We start from the raw sequence: 17,217 nt of genomic DNA, 5'->3' as shown, positions 1-17,217 counted from the left end.
GAATAAAATATTTTGCTTTCTATTTGTGTATTTCAAAAGAAATATCTAAGTATTTATATCTGTTGTCTAGCACCTATAACGTAAGCTCTGCTTAGCCTGGGACTAAGTGCCATTGTATGAATTGTTCTGAGATTATTATTATTTTATAACCCTTAATAACTTGTATAGCATCGACTAATCCCGAACTAATGAACTTAGATTCTGCTATGGGTATTAGTAATTAGTATTAGACAAATCTGATATTATTAATTTAATTAGTGTACCATACGTATATATAGTGGTATGTTGGTTAGAGACGCTCTCGACATTTAACCTTTAATACCCTGTGAACGACCTCGATTCAGGTAAAAAGATTGCTATCTCCCATCCCTAATGCACGGAACAACGCCGGCATGAAACATTAATGATATATTATAGTTAGACGAGTCGAAATTTCTGATTTTAGCTAATGTTCAAAGTTCACGGTTATATTGTTGAGGTTTAGCATTTAGAAGGAAGGACTAGAGCTAACCTACTTGTTTATTGTCATTCAAAAAACTTGAAAAAGTGTGTTATATACGTGCTCAATAACTTGTAACTAGCTGTACCGGCAATCGTTGTTTTGTCATATAAATTAAAATCGCTATTAAAAAATATGGGTTGAGGCTAGACGGGGGAAAAATTTAGGGTTGTATGTATTTTTTAATGATACATAATAAAAAAATATAAATAAAAAATGTTGCTCAATGAATTAAAAAAAAATGTTGGGGTGGACAACCCTTATCACTTAGGGGTATGAAAAATAGATAGTAGCCGATTCTCAGACCAACTGAATATACATATAAAATTTTTTAAAATCGATCAAGTCGTTTGGGAGGAGTATGGTAACTAACATATCACTTAGGGGTATGAAAAATATATAGTAGCCGATTCTCAGACCAACTGAATATACATATAATTTTTTTTTAAAATCGATCAAGTCGTTTGGTAGGAGTATGGTAACTAACATTGTGACACGAGAATCTTACATATAAGATTAAAATAGAATAGAAATAACTTTAATCAAACCAAATCGTAAATCATTTATGGAAATTTTAGCCAAGTGGGTACAACATAAGGCATGTACCGAAAATCCTTTATTTAAATCAAAAATAATTTATTCAGGACATTTTATCTAAACGGCTACATCATAAGCATGTACAACAAGCTTTTTGTATTTTTTTTACCGTCCAGTTCAGTATACACTTTTCATTGAGAAAAGGCAAGAGTCAACAGATTTTTTTAAAATCTAGGGTATTTTATTGTACACTTATATGTATGTTTAACATTAAATGAAAATGTAAATACAGGGGTCCGAATATGATTTTGTCCCATTCGGTGTCGAGACCCTTGGTCCGTGGGGTCCTAACGCTATAAGACTTTTCAAAGAAATAACGAAAAGGTTAGTCGACATCACAGAAGACCGAAGAGCTGGCAGCTACCTCGGACAAAGAATTAGTCTAGCTATTCAAAGAGGGAACGCTGCCAGTATCTGCGGAACTTTGCCTAAAGGGACTCCTATTAATAATATATTTTAGTTATTATATTATATTTTTTAAGCTTTTTAATTTGAGGTTCTTAGTTGTACAATGAAAATCACATACGACTATTGTCATGCACTTTTGTCATAATAAAATAATGTTAATTCGGGCGATTAGGAAAGCTGTGTCATCACAAGAAGAACTACTCTTATAAATAAACGTTTGTAGATGGAATACAAATCATTACACAAGATTAATTCTCATTTTTAAACCGATTCAAAAAATGGATTAGGTTCTTAATTCTACTGTATTTTTATGTGTTACTTTAGAAGTTTGTTGTAGGTGAACCGATTTTGAATATTTCTTTTTTGCATACAATTGCTTCTCATGTTTATAGGTGACACTTACCGCTTCTATCAGACATAAGCATGTTTACCATTGTAATTACAAATAGAAACAGGCATATATCACTATATAGTATAAAATAAAGTCGCTGTCGCTGTCTTTCCGTCCCTATGTAGATATGCTCAAATATTTAAAACTACGCAACGAATTTTGAATTTTTTTTTTTTATTTACGAAGTGATTTTAAACAATACAACATTATTTTTTATCTAATTAAGTACAACGTTTTGTATATATCAATACGGGCCTTTACAGCATGTATTATAATTTAAATTAATACTTTCGAAGATATATTTTTAATACAGATTTAAAATGCAGGGATCGCAGGGTCAAACATTCAACGTTGCGAGCTTAGATTTAAGCGTTGAGTATTTTTTTCATATGACGTATTGTCTAAGTATATAAAAGCTGTAAACGTTTTATAAGGACATTCTATAGTAGGTAGGTATATTTTATATTTAGTATAAGTATTGTACCCGTGCAAAGCCGGGGCGCGTCGCTAGTAGATATAGATAGATAGATAACAATGTTTATTCGTATCCAGATAACACGAGTACAAACAAAATTGAATTGACAAGTGTAAGAAAATAACACATAAGAATAATAATAATAAAAAAAACACAACGTATTAACTTACACATAAAATAAAAACATAAAATAAACATTAAAATATATATTAGGTGCCACAGGGATACGAAAGTCTTGAGCTACTTAGTGAACAGTTTGCTCAACGAGCAAAACACTGATTTTCTACTGAAAAATCGCTCTACCGCTGGGCTGCAGTAGCAGCAGTGGAGGGATCGCGTGCAGCGACATATTCACTTAACAATCTTAATGTTACCAAAATTTTATTGAAAAATTAAAAAATTTTGTTGAACTCATCCTTAATTAAAATAATAGAAAAGAAACGATATATCAATTTATATATATAAAACAGAGGAGAGAATTGATCAAGCAAAATTCATCTTCTAATATTCAACAATCTTCTATTATATATTGCACTTAAATATAACAGTTATATAATTAAAACTAGCTTTTGCCCTCGGCTTCGCTTGCGTTAATTAATTAATTTAGAGGTGGAATTTATCAAAATTATTTCTTAGAGAATATCTACGTCATAGTAGCTTTATGCATGCAAAGTCTCAGTCCGATCGGTTTAAAATTGACAGTTTCATACAAACTTTCATCCCCTATTTTGTCTTCTTGGGGGTAGAATTAATCAAAATCCTTTCTTAGCGGATGCCTACGTCATAACATCTACCTGCATCCCAAATTTCAGCTCGATCCGTCCAGTGGTTTGGGCTGTGCGTTGATAGATATTAGATAGTCAGTCACCTTTGAGTTATATATATTTAGATAACGTCTACGTCATACAAATATTTCCCTGTATTTTGACACAAATATCTTCATGATATTACCTATTTCCGCGTACAGCACACTTCCTTCCCTTTTATTCTATCATGATATTATATAATCTATACATATAAATAAAATTTGAGTGTCTGTTTGTAATATTGAAATGACCGTTTTTTACTACATGCATATGGATATAAATACGATACAAACACTAAAATATCATTTTTTACAATTTTTGTCTGTCCATCTGTTTGTTCCGGCTAATCTCTAAAATGGCTGGACCTATTTTGACAGGTAGCTGATGTAATAAGGAGTCACTTAGGCTACTTTTATGCTAGAAAAGTAAAGTTAAATTCCACGAGGACGAAGTCGCGGGTGTATCTAGTATTACATAAGCTAACATTAGGGGCCGATTATATTTCGCATAAGACGAAACCAAAGTTTTTTTTATGGATGATAATGGAATGGTACATACGCCTGCGCTAACGGTTCACGCTGGCGGGGCTCCAGTGGAGGATGATGAGATGAGCACGAACCCAGGTCAGTTCGCCCATCTTGACAAATTCACAAAGAAGTTATCACGATGGTTTCGAGGGGGCACCGCGTGGATCAATAGTCCACATTACTAACAATTCCTTCCCCCCTCCCCACAGAACCACAGTTATATCTACGAATATTGGCATCGCCATAATATATATCATAACTAACATATAATATATATAATAGCATAACATAACTTAATATAAAATAAAGTCGCTGTCGCTGTCTGTCCGTCCCTATATATGCTTAAATCTTTAAAACTATGCAACGGATTTTTAAGCAGTTTTCTTAATAGATAGAGTGATTCAAGAGGATGGTTTATATATATATAATACATGTACACCCGTGCAGAGTCGGGGCGAGTAGCTAGTTAACGAATAAAAATAAAATATAACGACGGCCTCGGTGGTCTAGCGGTTTAGCACACCCGACGGTCGCGGGTTCGATTCCTCAACCTCATTCCATCTGATCTCTAAGCTCAATATATATAGTTATAAAATTCACGATACAATATAAACTTTTGAGGGTGGAAAATATTAATTTACCGCTTGCATATTGAAATTATATATTCTAGTTGTTTAAAACTCAAGTAGAGTTAACCAACCGCAGTGTCGCAGCAACGTCACAAGCTTTTATTGAATGTCGCAAACTCTCGTATTGCATCGACAATTCGTTAGTTCTAATTTTCCATCTATTAGAGGAAATAATTTTGTGAAAATGTTCAATACCTTATGTTTGACGACCTCGGTGGTCTAGCGGTCTAGTCTACCGCTTTACGACCGATGGTCACGGGTTCGATTCCTCGCACGGCACAAACGTTTGTATTCATGAGTATGATTGTTTGTATCGGTCTGGGTATTTTCTATGTATAATATGTATGTATTTACGAAAAAAAAATATCTATGTATTTGTATCAGTTGTCTAGGACCCATAACACAAGCTTTAGCTAGCTTAACTTGGGTCTAGATGGCGCTGTGTGAATTGTCGTGAGATTATAAAAAAAAAATACGCCACATGTGATTTTAATAATTAATAGGCCTTCACTCATCGCTACGACTGATTTACTCTCATTTAGTAACTCAACCGTTTGGTTGTGTATTTTGACTTTAATCAATTAGTGGTAGTCGGTAGTTTGTATTCACACATTTTAATTTAAAAATCTAAAGGTACAATAATTATTTAAAAGAGCAATACACATATATACGCAAGCTTATTTTTAAGAAGTTTTTAATTCTTCTCCAATTTTTTTTTATTTATCCGTAATGGAAAGGCAAAGAGTCTTAAGCCCATACAGCCTTTGTCTTTGGTATCATTTCAAGAGACAGGTTTCCGAATGAGTGATAAATTAAAAAAAAAAACACTATGACTATTCAAAAGTGATTATATTATGTTTATTTGAATAAAGTATTTCCTATTCTATTCTATTCTATTACGGTCTACTGTGTTAATGGCGTGTTTATATTGTATTATACGTAATGTTTTTGTCCAGGCACTGATCGGACACTCCGGCCACGTGTTGTCACTGTACAACTGGGGTGGTGCGATGTTCGTGTCAGGAAGTCAGGACAAAACTGTACGCTTCTGGGATCTGCGTACCGGCGGCTGTGTGAACATCATAGGACCATCGCCCAGACAGTCCAACAAAGTAAGTTAATAATTATATTATCTATTTCTATTTTTATAGAGCGCTACCTACCAATTTGTCTGTAAGAGACTGCTTCGATAGGGCAGCATTTAGTTTAGCACACTTTTGTAAATATATTTCTGTGAACACAATATAGGAGTATCACAATATTAATACGTTAAGCAAACATTTTGTACTCCTTTTTACGAAAATTGCGCGGAAACGAGTATGAAATTTCACACAGTTTTAATTTATATATAAATGAAGAAGTGATGACTGCTGATATATTTTTTTAATTATGCCTAAATTAATAGAAAAATACAATACACGCTGTTAGCTGTATGATTATAGGGGCTTTATTTATATGCCAGTCTGGTTGTATATAGGTTTATTCTAATAAAAGTAATTTACAGACAGATAAAGTAATGTAGAACGGTATAAAAGAAGTACAATAATTGTTAAGAATGTTTGCAGAAGAAGCCATATGTAGTTTGTTTTTTCCCGCGCAAATGCAACTCGCCACAGATGCACAAATGTTGCACGGTGCGCAGATGCAATAGCATTACGAGCACGTTATGGCAGTATGTATACTGCGAGTATGATACTGTGAGTATTCACATACGCAATGTTTATTGTTAAAGTCTGGTCTTGATAATAGATTAATATTGTTTGCCTTTAATAATATTTGTCCAATACAATTTCAAAATCTAATTAAAAAATCAATTATTCATGTAGTATATTTTAGCCGCTTATGAAAGTCAAATATTTTATGTTATAATTTTATTGCCACCGTCCAGTTCAGTATATAGATTGAATTGAGAAGAACTGGCAAGAAACTCAATTGATTTACTTTTTTTGTCCATAGTCTGAATGTAACTTTTGGGCGAATTTCAACCACTAGTTCTTTTTAATAATTGAGTACAGTACTACAAAGTACTAAAAAGTAAAAGTACTAGTAAAGTAGTACTTCAAAGCAGGGATTATGGATATGAAATTTCGGATACGGATAGGTTTCAGATATAGGTAGGATATTTCGGATATAGGATTATGATATCGGATACGGATACGGATGCGGATATGAAAGTAAAATAATTTCAAATAATCGCTAATAAAATTATGTAACCAATAACGTGTCTCAATTAGGCTCCACCCATATCCGATATTGTCCGAAACTTTTATTTCGGATTCGGTTACGGATATTTTTTCTAATATCGGATATCCGATGGTTTTGGGTACGGTTACGGATCTCCTTCACATCCCTTTTTTTTATTTTTTTATACCACGTAGGTGGCAAACAATAAAGTGATTAAATTTGTTTATTTCTTATAAGTATCACAATATGTTACATATAGACATATATTTTGTTGTCACCTTGCAAGAGTTTTATATTTTCCACCCAATTCACACTCGCTTGCAGCTAGTGATACAGCGTAATAAGGATATTCACTTTGTATATATATATATCAAATTTGTTCCAATTTTGTTATACTATATCGGATGTATTCGATGTTTAGCAAAGAAATCGTATTCGATATTATTAGAAAGATGGAAAGCAACAAAGTAAGAATATTTTGAATTAATGTCAAAATATAGATAATATCTCAGAACAATTCACACAGCGCCATCTAGTCCCAAGCTAAGCAGAGCTTGTGTTATGGGTACTAGACAACTGATATAAATATATACATTTTTTTGTAAATTAATACATATTATACATAGAAAACACCCAGACCGATACAAACAATCATACTCACGAATAAGCAAGGAATCGAACCCACGACCATCGGATAGTAAAGCGGTGTACTAAACCATCAAACCAGGCGCTCGTCAGACTGTCACATAGTTCATTAATCGTCAGTATTGATGTACTGCATCGAAGTTCGTTGGTTATAATACGAGCCCCTAAATCCAATCAACCGACAACGTGTATCTAGTCATCACAAAGCACGTTTGAGACCTGTTGTACCGACGTGACCGACATAAACAATCATAAGTACCGCGCAAGGAATCGAACCCACGACCATCGGATAGTAAAGCGGTGTGCTAAACCACTAGATCACCGAGGCTGTCATATATTAAAAGTGTAAAATCAATCCAGCCAATATTATCAACAGATATATCTATATCGATATATTGTTAAAAATCTTAGTCGTAGGGACAATGGTGCCCCACGCCTAAATATTTTTTTTATATATAATATGATTTGGTATAAAAAATACAAACAAATTTTCACCATTCATAACAAACTCCTGTTTTTTAATAGCGATATTAGTATAACATTTATATGATAAAGCATTTGCCGGGACAGCTAGTATCGATATATTATTCAAGTGAACACCCCTACAATCTATATATATAAATAAAACTGGACTATCTGTTTGTAATATTGAAATAACCGTTTTTTACTACATGTATGTGAATGTAAATACTGTACGTTCACCAAAATAACATTTATTTCAAATTTTGTCTATTTGTTATGGCTAATCTCTGAAATGGCTAGACCGATTGTGACGGGACTTTTTTTGGCAGGTAGCTGATATGTAATAAATCGTAAATTAAGCTACTTTTATTTTAGAAAAATAAAGTTACATATCACGCGGGCGAAGTGCGAGTACAGCTAGTACATGAATATAGTTCTACGTACCCAACCACATCGACTAGTACTAGTTTCGTATAAAACCACAAGACACTAATTCTACAAATCAGAGGATTAATTAAACTAATATTGAGTCGATTATAGCGCGCTGAAACATTCCATCAATAATCAAATACTGTTGTGGGGTCCCAATATTTAACCATTGTAATTTCAATCGCAGAATATTATTTTCTCAATGTTATCCGATTTATTCGCTCCAAGTTATGGTCTTAACTTGTTTTATTACAAATAAACAAGTCATAACTTTCCTTAATAGTTGTGACATTAGCTCCGATTCCGTATTGATTCAATCTATTGTTTTATTACAGCGGACTAACGCAGCGTTCCTTTTATCAGTTCAATATCTGAAGTGAATCATTAAGTGTTGAGTTGGATTTAGATTAGAGATGAAACGGATTGCTGTTTGGCCGGATACCGGATATTCGGCCAACCATGTGACCGAATAACCGGATATCCGGCCGAAATAGCTAACTAATAAATTAATTTTCTTTCTATAACAGTCATTTACTATTGTGTGATTAAATATTTAAAACTAAAACTAATTTTATTCCTTAAGTAATAATAAGACTAACTGAATAAAGCAAATAATTACTTAAAAAAATTTTTTTTTACCCAGATTTTTTTTTAATTCGTATGCCTATCCAGCCGAAAAGTAGTTATCCGGTATTCGGCCAGATAGTATTAAGACTGCCGGATAGGCCGGTTACCGGATAGTTACCGGATATCCGTTTTATCTCTAATTTAGATCTCGTCGTCTCGTTTTTTTTTTTATTTGAATAGCTAACAAGAAGGTATGTAACGTGTAAACATGAAATACCTAACGCGGCAGAGCAACGTTCGTTCTTCAATCGCGTTTCATTTGTTATCTATGTTTCCAAAATTCGATATTTCTGTCGTCCAGAATTGAACTCATTATCGGTATAAGTCTAGGTAGTTAAGCGCTAAGCTTCAGAATTTTCAAATTATGTAACTTGGTAATTTTGTATCCTTACAATAAACGCTATTAACAAAGTTCGACTATAATTAATTTATATTATAAGTTTAATCATTATTACGGTTCTTTGAGGTCGTTGTCTTCGCCGGCGAGGACGGTGTCGTGTGTGTGTGTATGAAATGTGTGAATGGGGTCGTTAGGATCAATAAGAAGGTACCTAGGGCAACGCCGTCGCATATAGCTGCCACACCGACCACGGCAATGTACCTGTCCCATCTACACTACGCCACTAAGTAGCAGGATATTGTCGATTATATACGAACCAAGAAATGACGGCATTCTGCCACGATAGCCATGGCAGGTTGCCATCATCAGTGCCGTGACCACACAGACAATATATATTAATTATAAAATATTATTTTATACTAGCTATTCCCGCGACATTGTCCGCGTGGAATTTAACTTTAATTTTCTAAAATAAAAGTAGCCTAAGTTACTCCTTATTACATCAGCTACCTGCCAAAAAAGTCCCGTCAAAATCGGACCAGCCATTACAAAGATTATCCAGAACAAACATACAGACAAAAATTGTACAAAAATGTTATTTTGGTGTATGTAGGTACTATATTTATATTCATATATGCATCTAGTAAAAGTTATTTTAATATTACAAATAGACACTCCAATTTTATTTATACGTATGTTAGTTTATAAGGTATTTATAATATGGGCCTTGTGCCTGTAATAATAGAGTCTATAATAGACCTACATGGATGAAGATATTTTGAGTTTGAATTCTATTGTATAGGGGTCCGCGGTGGCGTCCGTGGCTGTAGACCCCAGTGGGAGGCTGCTGGTGTCCGGCCACGACGACGGCTCCTGTGATCTACACGACGTGCGCGGATCGAGAGCGCTGCAGCGCTTCACGCCGCACTCCGGTGACATCAGGAGTGTGCGCTTCTCACCTGGCGCTTACTATCTCCTCACCGCTGGATACGATGGAAGGGTCGTGCTCACAGATTTACAAGGTAATATATTTTATTCTTAAAAATCACGGTAATTTTCATCAACAATATTTTTTGTCTATCATCACCTGCTGCTTCCTTATCCCATTTATTTGTGGTCGGCGTAATGTTTTTCTCTTCCATTCATCCCTGTTCGCAGTCATCAGTAATGAGATGACTGCGAACAGGGATGACTGGAAGAGAAAAACATTACGCCGACTCCCTTTCTTACCATATCATCTTTCACACAGTCCATCTCTGTTTCTTCCTCTGCCCTTATAACCATCCACATTCATATGTAACATCTTCCTTAGATAGATACATAGATAATTTCTTTACTTCAATATTTACAACAGTAGTACAAATGTTCGCCTCATATTCAGGGAGCATGCAAATTACAATTCATAACAATTACCTTTACAATTAAATTACATTATAAATAAGAATATCAGATGTCAGGTCAATTCCGGCAAAGAGTAACGTTTTTTAACGAGCCAGTGTAATTCTTGTTTAAATCTATATAACTTAAAATATTATCTATTTCTTTATTCCAACGCATTACATGCCCATATCACTGTATATGATAGTCTATACTATGTTAATTAATTATAATATAAATTGTTTGCTTGTAAAGGGTATTCTCTGGATTAAAAAACAGATTTTAAAAAGTCTTTCATCATATATATCATCATTACATAGTTATAAAATTAAATCGTATCGGCTGTCTGTTCACTTAGAACTTTTATACTACGCAACGAATTTAATGCAGTTTTTAGCAATAGGTAGAGTGATCCAAGAGGAAGTTTTATATGTATAATAATATATGTATACCCGTGCGAAGCCGGAGCAGGTAATTAGTTTATCACGCTGCGGCCATTAGCAACTGATATAAAGTGTTGCACATACTGGGAAAACTAATTTATTTGGGAATAGGTAGGGAAAAAATTAAAGTTAATACAAAAAACTTAACGTCCATAAGTGGCTAAAATGTGCTACATAATTTTTGATTTGATTTGATTTGAAAGAAAAAATAGTGATGATATATTTAGATGATAATAATGTTAATGACTGATAGGGTACTCTAGTGCGGGATGAAAGCGTATCAGGTTCAGATAGAACTGAATTACAAGAATCATAATTATTAATTATAATTTCCATGGGTACCTTGATAGCAAAGGGGCCAATGGGTCTCTTACAACAATAATAGAAATATAGAAATAGAAAATCATTTATTCAAATAAACTTACATTGAAGCACTTTTGAATAGTCATTACATTTTTTTTAAACTACCGCTCGTTCGGAAAGCTGTATCATCACAAGAAGAACGAGCAAGAAACTTGCGTGTTCCTCTTTTAAATAATTTTATTATAATAATTAAATAATTTTATATATAATACTAATCTCAGGACAATTCACACAGCGCCATCTAGACCCAAGTTAAGCCAGCTAAAGCTTGTGTTATAGGTACTAGACAACTGATACAAATACATAGATATATATTTTTTCGTAAATAGAAACGTATTATACACAGAAAACACCCAGACCGATACAAATAATCAAACTCATGAATACAAATATTTGTGCCGTGCGAGGAATCGAACCCGCGACTATCGGAGGTAAGGCGGTGCTACAGCACTACACCACCGAGGCCGTCGTATATAATAGTCATTCTTCAAAGAATAAGACCCTATTACAATAGAGGGCTACATATTCAGATTGAAAGTATTCCACCCGCACGCAATTCACAATACTCTACCAATAGCTCGAAAAAGGTTTATTTATCACCTGATTGAAAGAAATCCCGTTTCACATGTGAAATGTGAACTGATTTTGCTGATTATTTTTGTAAATCATACCGTTTACGTTTACGACATAACCATGTGCTAATATAGCTTATTAGAACTCGTTTTTTTTTGTAATATAAATATATATTATATGATAGCTACACTCGATGTTTTACCCGCGGTTTTTTTGGGTATATGTTATTCTGATGTATCGTTACATAGTATAAAACAAAGTCGCGGTCGCTGTCTGTCCGTCCTTAAAAAAACGTTTTTTTTAATAGATAGAATGATTCCGGAGGACGGATTATATGTATTACATCTACATCTACACCTAGGCGAAGCCGCGGCTAGTAGCTAGTACGCTATATTACTGTAAAGTTTCATCAAAATAAGTTCAGTAGTTTTTGCGTGAAAGTGTAACAAACATCCATCTATAATCACTAACTTCTGCGTTTATAATTTTAATAATATTTATTTTACTTAGAGCCAGTAAAAGTTAGTATATAGTAATAATGTATACAAATCGATCAGAAAAATTATTAAATTCATCTTAACGCCAAAATATCTCATTGTAGCTTGCTGCGCACATCATGGTCCATGGTGCTCTTAATAATATTATGTTAACCATTATTGTAACACTATGGAATGCAAATGTATAAATATATAAATAAATAAATACTTTTTTTATATTTTATATATGTAGTATCATCAACTGCTTCTTTTTATTATCATAAATAATAATATACTAAATTGCAAGTAGGTGATTCACCTAGCTTTATTTAATTATGACGCACGAGTTTCAATATTAGTCGCAAAGTTACAATATAACCATTCAACTAGTTCTATGTCAATTAATATTATAAATAAACTATCTGTCCCGGCAAACGTTGTTTTGCCATATAAATTAATAACGCTATCAAAAAATAGGGGTTGGTGATAGAAGGGTGAAAATTTTGGGTTGTATATATTTTTCAATCAATCAATCCTAAATAATAAAATAAAAATAAAATGTTATGTCGAAAAAATAAATAAAACATATTTAGGGTTGGATATCCCTTACCACGTAGGGTTATGAAAAATAGATAGTAGCCGATTATAAGACCTACTAAATACAAATATAAAGTTTCATAAAAATCGATCAAGCCGTTTGGAAGGAGTATGGTAACTAACATTGTGACACGAGAATGTTATATATAAGATAAATTTATTTTGACGTATGTGTTTTTAATTTAGTAATAATAATTTTGTAATTAACATCGTAATGGTGCTCTACTCGGAAATGAGTCGTAAAACTAAAACATTTTGTTTTAAAACGTATATGACATTCAGAGTTTGAATATAATTTAGATAACATAGTATAAATTTTAAACATATTGTATAATAATATATTGAATAATCATTGAAATAGATATTGTATTATTGAGACACAGAAGGGTTAAAATCTCATGAACAGAGACACAGGATCGCTGGTTTTGGTTTTTTGTTTTTTTATAACACAGGGGACAAACGAGCATGCGGCTCACCTCATGGTAAGTGATTACCGCCGCCCATGAGCACCCGTAACACCAGGGGAATTTCTAGTACGTTGTTGGCCTTTTAAAAAGAAATAAGCTCTTTTCTTGAAAGTTTCAATATCGTATCGGTTCGGAAATACCATTGCTGGAAGGTGATTCCATAATGTGGTTGTGCGAGGCAAAAAGTTTCTAGAAAACCGTACTGTGGAAGACCGCCATTCATCCAGATAATCAGGATGGTATTTCAGTTTCTGGCGGATGGTACGGTGGTGAAACTCAGCAGCTGGTATTAATCCGAACAATTCCTCAGAACACTCCCCGTGATATATGCGGTAGATGTTTAAAATAATGTAGTTCGATTTGCATACAGTTTTTTTTTATAAAATACTAGCTTCCCACCTCGGCTTCGCACGGGTGTACATGTACTATACATTATCCTATCACTCTATCTATTAAAAAAAAAACCGCTTCAAAATCCGTTGCGTAGTTTTAAAGATTTATACATACATAGAGGCAGACAGCGACGGCATCTTTGTTTTATTCTATGTAATAATGAAGATATTAAATATAGTAATATCAATATTCATAATTTGGTAAGTTTTGTATATCTTTATGTAGTATAAAACAAAGTTGCTTCCGCCGTTTGTTCGTTTAGATGTTTTGTACTACGTAACGAATTTAATTAAACAATTTTTAACAGTAGATAGTTTTTTTTTTCGGACTACTCTAATGCTGTTGGCCGCAGCTGGCCTTACAGATTCACCGGACGATAGGGGGCGAGTGCAGATGGCACTCCAAACCAAAGAAAGGACTTATGGAGCGGCTGAAGGCCAACTCCCGCCTGACGAATACTACTTTAGTCTGAGGGCACCACTAGGGGTTCGAATCTCGGCTCAGGCCGTCGTAATATCGATCTCCGTTTGAATTGGACGGGGGATCGATCGGAGGGGAGAGAGGTCGATGTACATGTTTTATTTTTAAGTGAATCCGTGGCCTTATTAATGGAACTTGCAGACCTTAGACTTGACTGTTGAACATTATGGAGGCATATCTTATAAGAGGCTTGTCGAGTATAAATGAGTTACAATCACATAACACTTTTTAAATTTTTGTCTTTTAGATTTGTAGAGTTGTAATATTATAGATGCACATCAATGAGACATTTACATTACATTACAGTCGTAATCTTGGTAATTCTAATTTATGTCCATTTCGTATCTAATAGATTATATCATAACCGATTCATATAAAATATAAAGTTGAAAATATAGAAAGAAAGAAAACATAAAGTTAAAAGAGTAATATGTGTTTTTTACATAATCTGCATATGCTAAGTCGATATTTGTAATAAATAGTATAATAAATATAACAGACTATTCAAAACAGTTTGTATTAAGTTTCTTTGATAGACATTTGGAACATATTTTTACGATGTTTTGATTGATGAAGTCGAATTATGTAATTGTAATATACAATGAGAAAGAGGGGTCTCTGTGATCTAACCACGAGAAAGCAAATTTCAATTAACATATTAAGAATATTGTAGCTTCTTAAAATGTGGCATTTAAACCTGTTATAGATAATTTATATGCATTTATTTGCATATTAAAGTATTATTATAGTACATTACGATATAAGTGAGTTATAACAAACGAGAGCGTAATAGAGCAGAGTGTTTTTCAACACACTTGCGAGAAAACAGAATACAAAATAATGACGCTACACTTTGTTTGTTTTTAACTGCGATGCCCACTATCGCTTTCTCGACGTTTTACTTTTTTAAATTAGCATGCTGAGCATATGCATTCTGCTTAATGAAATTATATTTGTAATGTATGTTAATGTCAGTAATATTTGCTAAAAAGAAGAACCAAAATAGATGAGAATTCGCTATCCACACAGATTTAATATAAAGTCTAATTCAGAATTTTTAATTTTCAATTACAAATCGTTTACGATTATATTATACTAGCTGTAGCGGTTTCAGCTGAGTGAAAATTATAGCCTATATGCCATTCTGATGTATAAGCTATATTACTGTAAAGTTTCATCAAAATCCGTTCAGTAGTTTTTGCGTGACAGAGTAACAAATATCAATCCATACAAACTTTCGCGTTTGTAATATTACTAGCGACCCGCCCGGCTTCGCACGGGTGCAATGTTGATACTAAACATACCTAATTACCTAAATTTATTAATGTTTCTCTACAATATATATGACGACTTCGGTGGTCTAGCGGTCTAGCATACCGCTTTACGACCGATGGTCGCGGGTTCGATTCCTCGCGCGGCACAAACATTTGTATTCATGAGTATGATTGTTTGTATCGGTCTGGGTATTTTCTATGTATAATATGTATGTATTTACGAAAAAAAAAATTATCTATGTATTTGTATCAGTTGTCTAGGACCCATAATACAAGCTTTAGCTAGCTTAACTTGGGTCTAGATGGCGCTGTGTGAATTGTCCTGAGATTATTATTATTATTATAATATTATGCATGTATTAAACATATAAACGTATCTCTTGAATCACTCTATCTTTTAAAAAAATCCGCTTCGAAATCCGTTGAAAGAATTAAGCCTACATAGCGAAGGTCGGACAACGACAGCGACTTTGTTTTATATTATATAGTGATTTGAATCTTTTTACAAGCAGATTTAGAACAGATTCTGGTAGTTTATTGTAAAACTTTACCAGAAAACGAATTACTAACTTTATATAAACATTTAGGTAATAATAATAATAACTCAGGACAATTAACACAGCGCCATCTAGTCCCAAGCTAAGCAGAGCTTGTGTTATGGGTACTAGACAACTGATATAAATACATGGATACATTATTTTTTTTTAAATAAATACATATTGTACATAGAAAACACCCAGACCGATACAAACAATCATACTCATGAATACAAATGTTTGTACCGTGCGAGGAATCGAACCCGCGATCATCGGATAGTAAAGCGGTGTGCTAAACCACTAGACCACCGAGGCTGTCAAATGTCATGTTAACGTATTTTTATTATTTCAACAGGTGATCTACATTATTGTTTTGTAAATAAATACATATTATACATAGAAAACACCCAGACCGATACAAACAATCATACTCATGAATACAAATGTTTGTACCGTGCGAGGAATCGAACCCGCGACCATCGGATAGTAAAGCGGTGTGCTAAACCACTAGACCAGCGAGGCTGTCAAATGTATACATGTATACATGTTAACGTATTTTTATTATTTCAACAGGTGATCTAACTTGTCCGCTGCCGAGCGTGCCCGTAGCCCGACATCCGGATAAAGTAATATCTGCAAGATGGCACCCCGATGACTTCTCGTTCCTGTCCACGTCGGCCGACAAGACGGCCGTATTGTGGACCATACCGCCCATTTAGTTCGGTAAACTATCAACACCATACATACATACACAGGGTTACTGATAAGTCGACCTATTCCCGTTAATGGAGTAGATTTTACATCATTTCTAACAGATTTCACTATGAGAGACACTATCGTGGTTGAGTGGAATGAGTAGTCATGCTCACTAAAATCTGAATCTGTGGTGGGCCGGTTCATTGGGCTCTCTAAAATATGGCCGAGCGCAATGATGACTGGCTCATCCGTCATACTCGTGAACGAGTGCTGCTTATATAGACTGGTCTGCTCTTATCACTACGACTGATTTAATCTTATTTTGTTTTTATATTTTGCTAGTTGGTAGTTTGTTTTCACACGTTTCGACCTGTAAAATGTCAACTTAGAAGGATTATTTAAAAGAGCAACACACAAGTTTGTTGCTGGTTGTTCTTGTGATGAAAGCTTTCCGAATGAGCGGTAGATTAAAAAAATTGTTATAACTATTCAAATGTGCTTAAATTAAGTTTATTTGAATAAA

General features: G+C 33.7%; 1 protein-coding gene across 1 annotated transcript in view; it reads left to right on the top strand.

Annotated features, from left to right (window-relative positions):
* The window catches only part of LOC131855714 (WD repeat-containing protein 47), an 84,425-nt gene extending 67,552 nt beyond the window's left edge, over positions 1 to 16,873 (top strand). The window contains exons 5-7 of the mRNA XM_059207014.1: positions 5,289 to 5,444; positions 9,822 to 10,041; positions 16,572 to 16,873. Coding sequence (XP_059062997.1) covers positions 5,289 to 5,444; positions 9,822 to 10,041; positions 16,572 to 16,717 — 522 coding nt within the window. The 3' untranslated portion in view covers positions 16,718 to 16,873. The remainder of the gene's footprint in view (positions 1 to 5,288; positions 5,445 to 9,821; positions 10,042 to 16,571) is intronic.
* The last annotated feature ends 344 nt before the right edge of the window (positions 16,874 to 17,217 follow it).

The sequence above is a fragment of the Achroia grisella genome, unplaced genomic scaffold (assembly GCF_030625045.1).
Source record: "Achroia grisella isolate CSIRO2021 unplaced genomic scaffold, CSIRO_AGI_Agris_v1 utg1470, whole genome shotgun sequence".
Taxonomy (NCBI): Eukaryota; Metazoa; Arthropoda; class Insecta; order Lepidoptera; family Pyralidae; genus Achroia; species Achroia grisella.
Note: the sequence above shows the minus strand (reverse complement) of the source record. Positions and strands in the feature narration are given on the sequence as shown.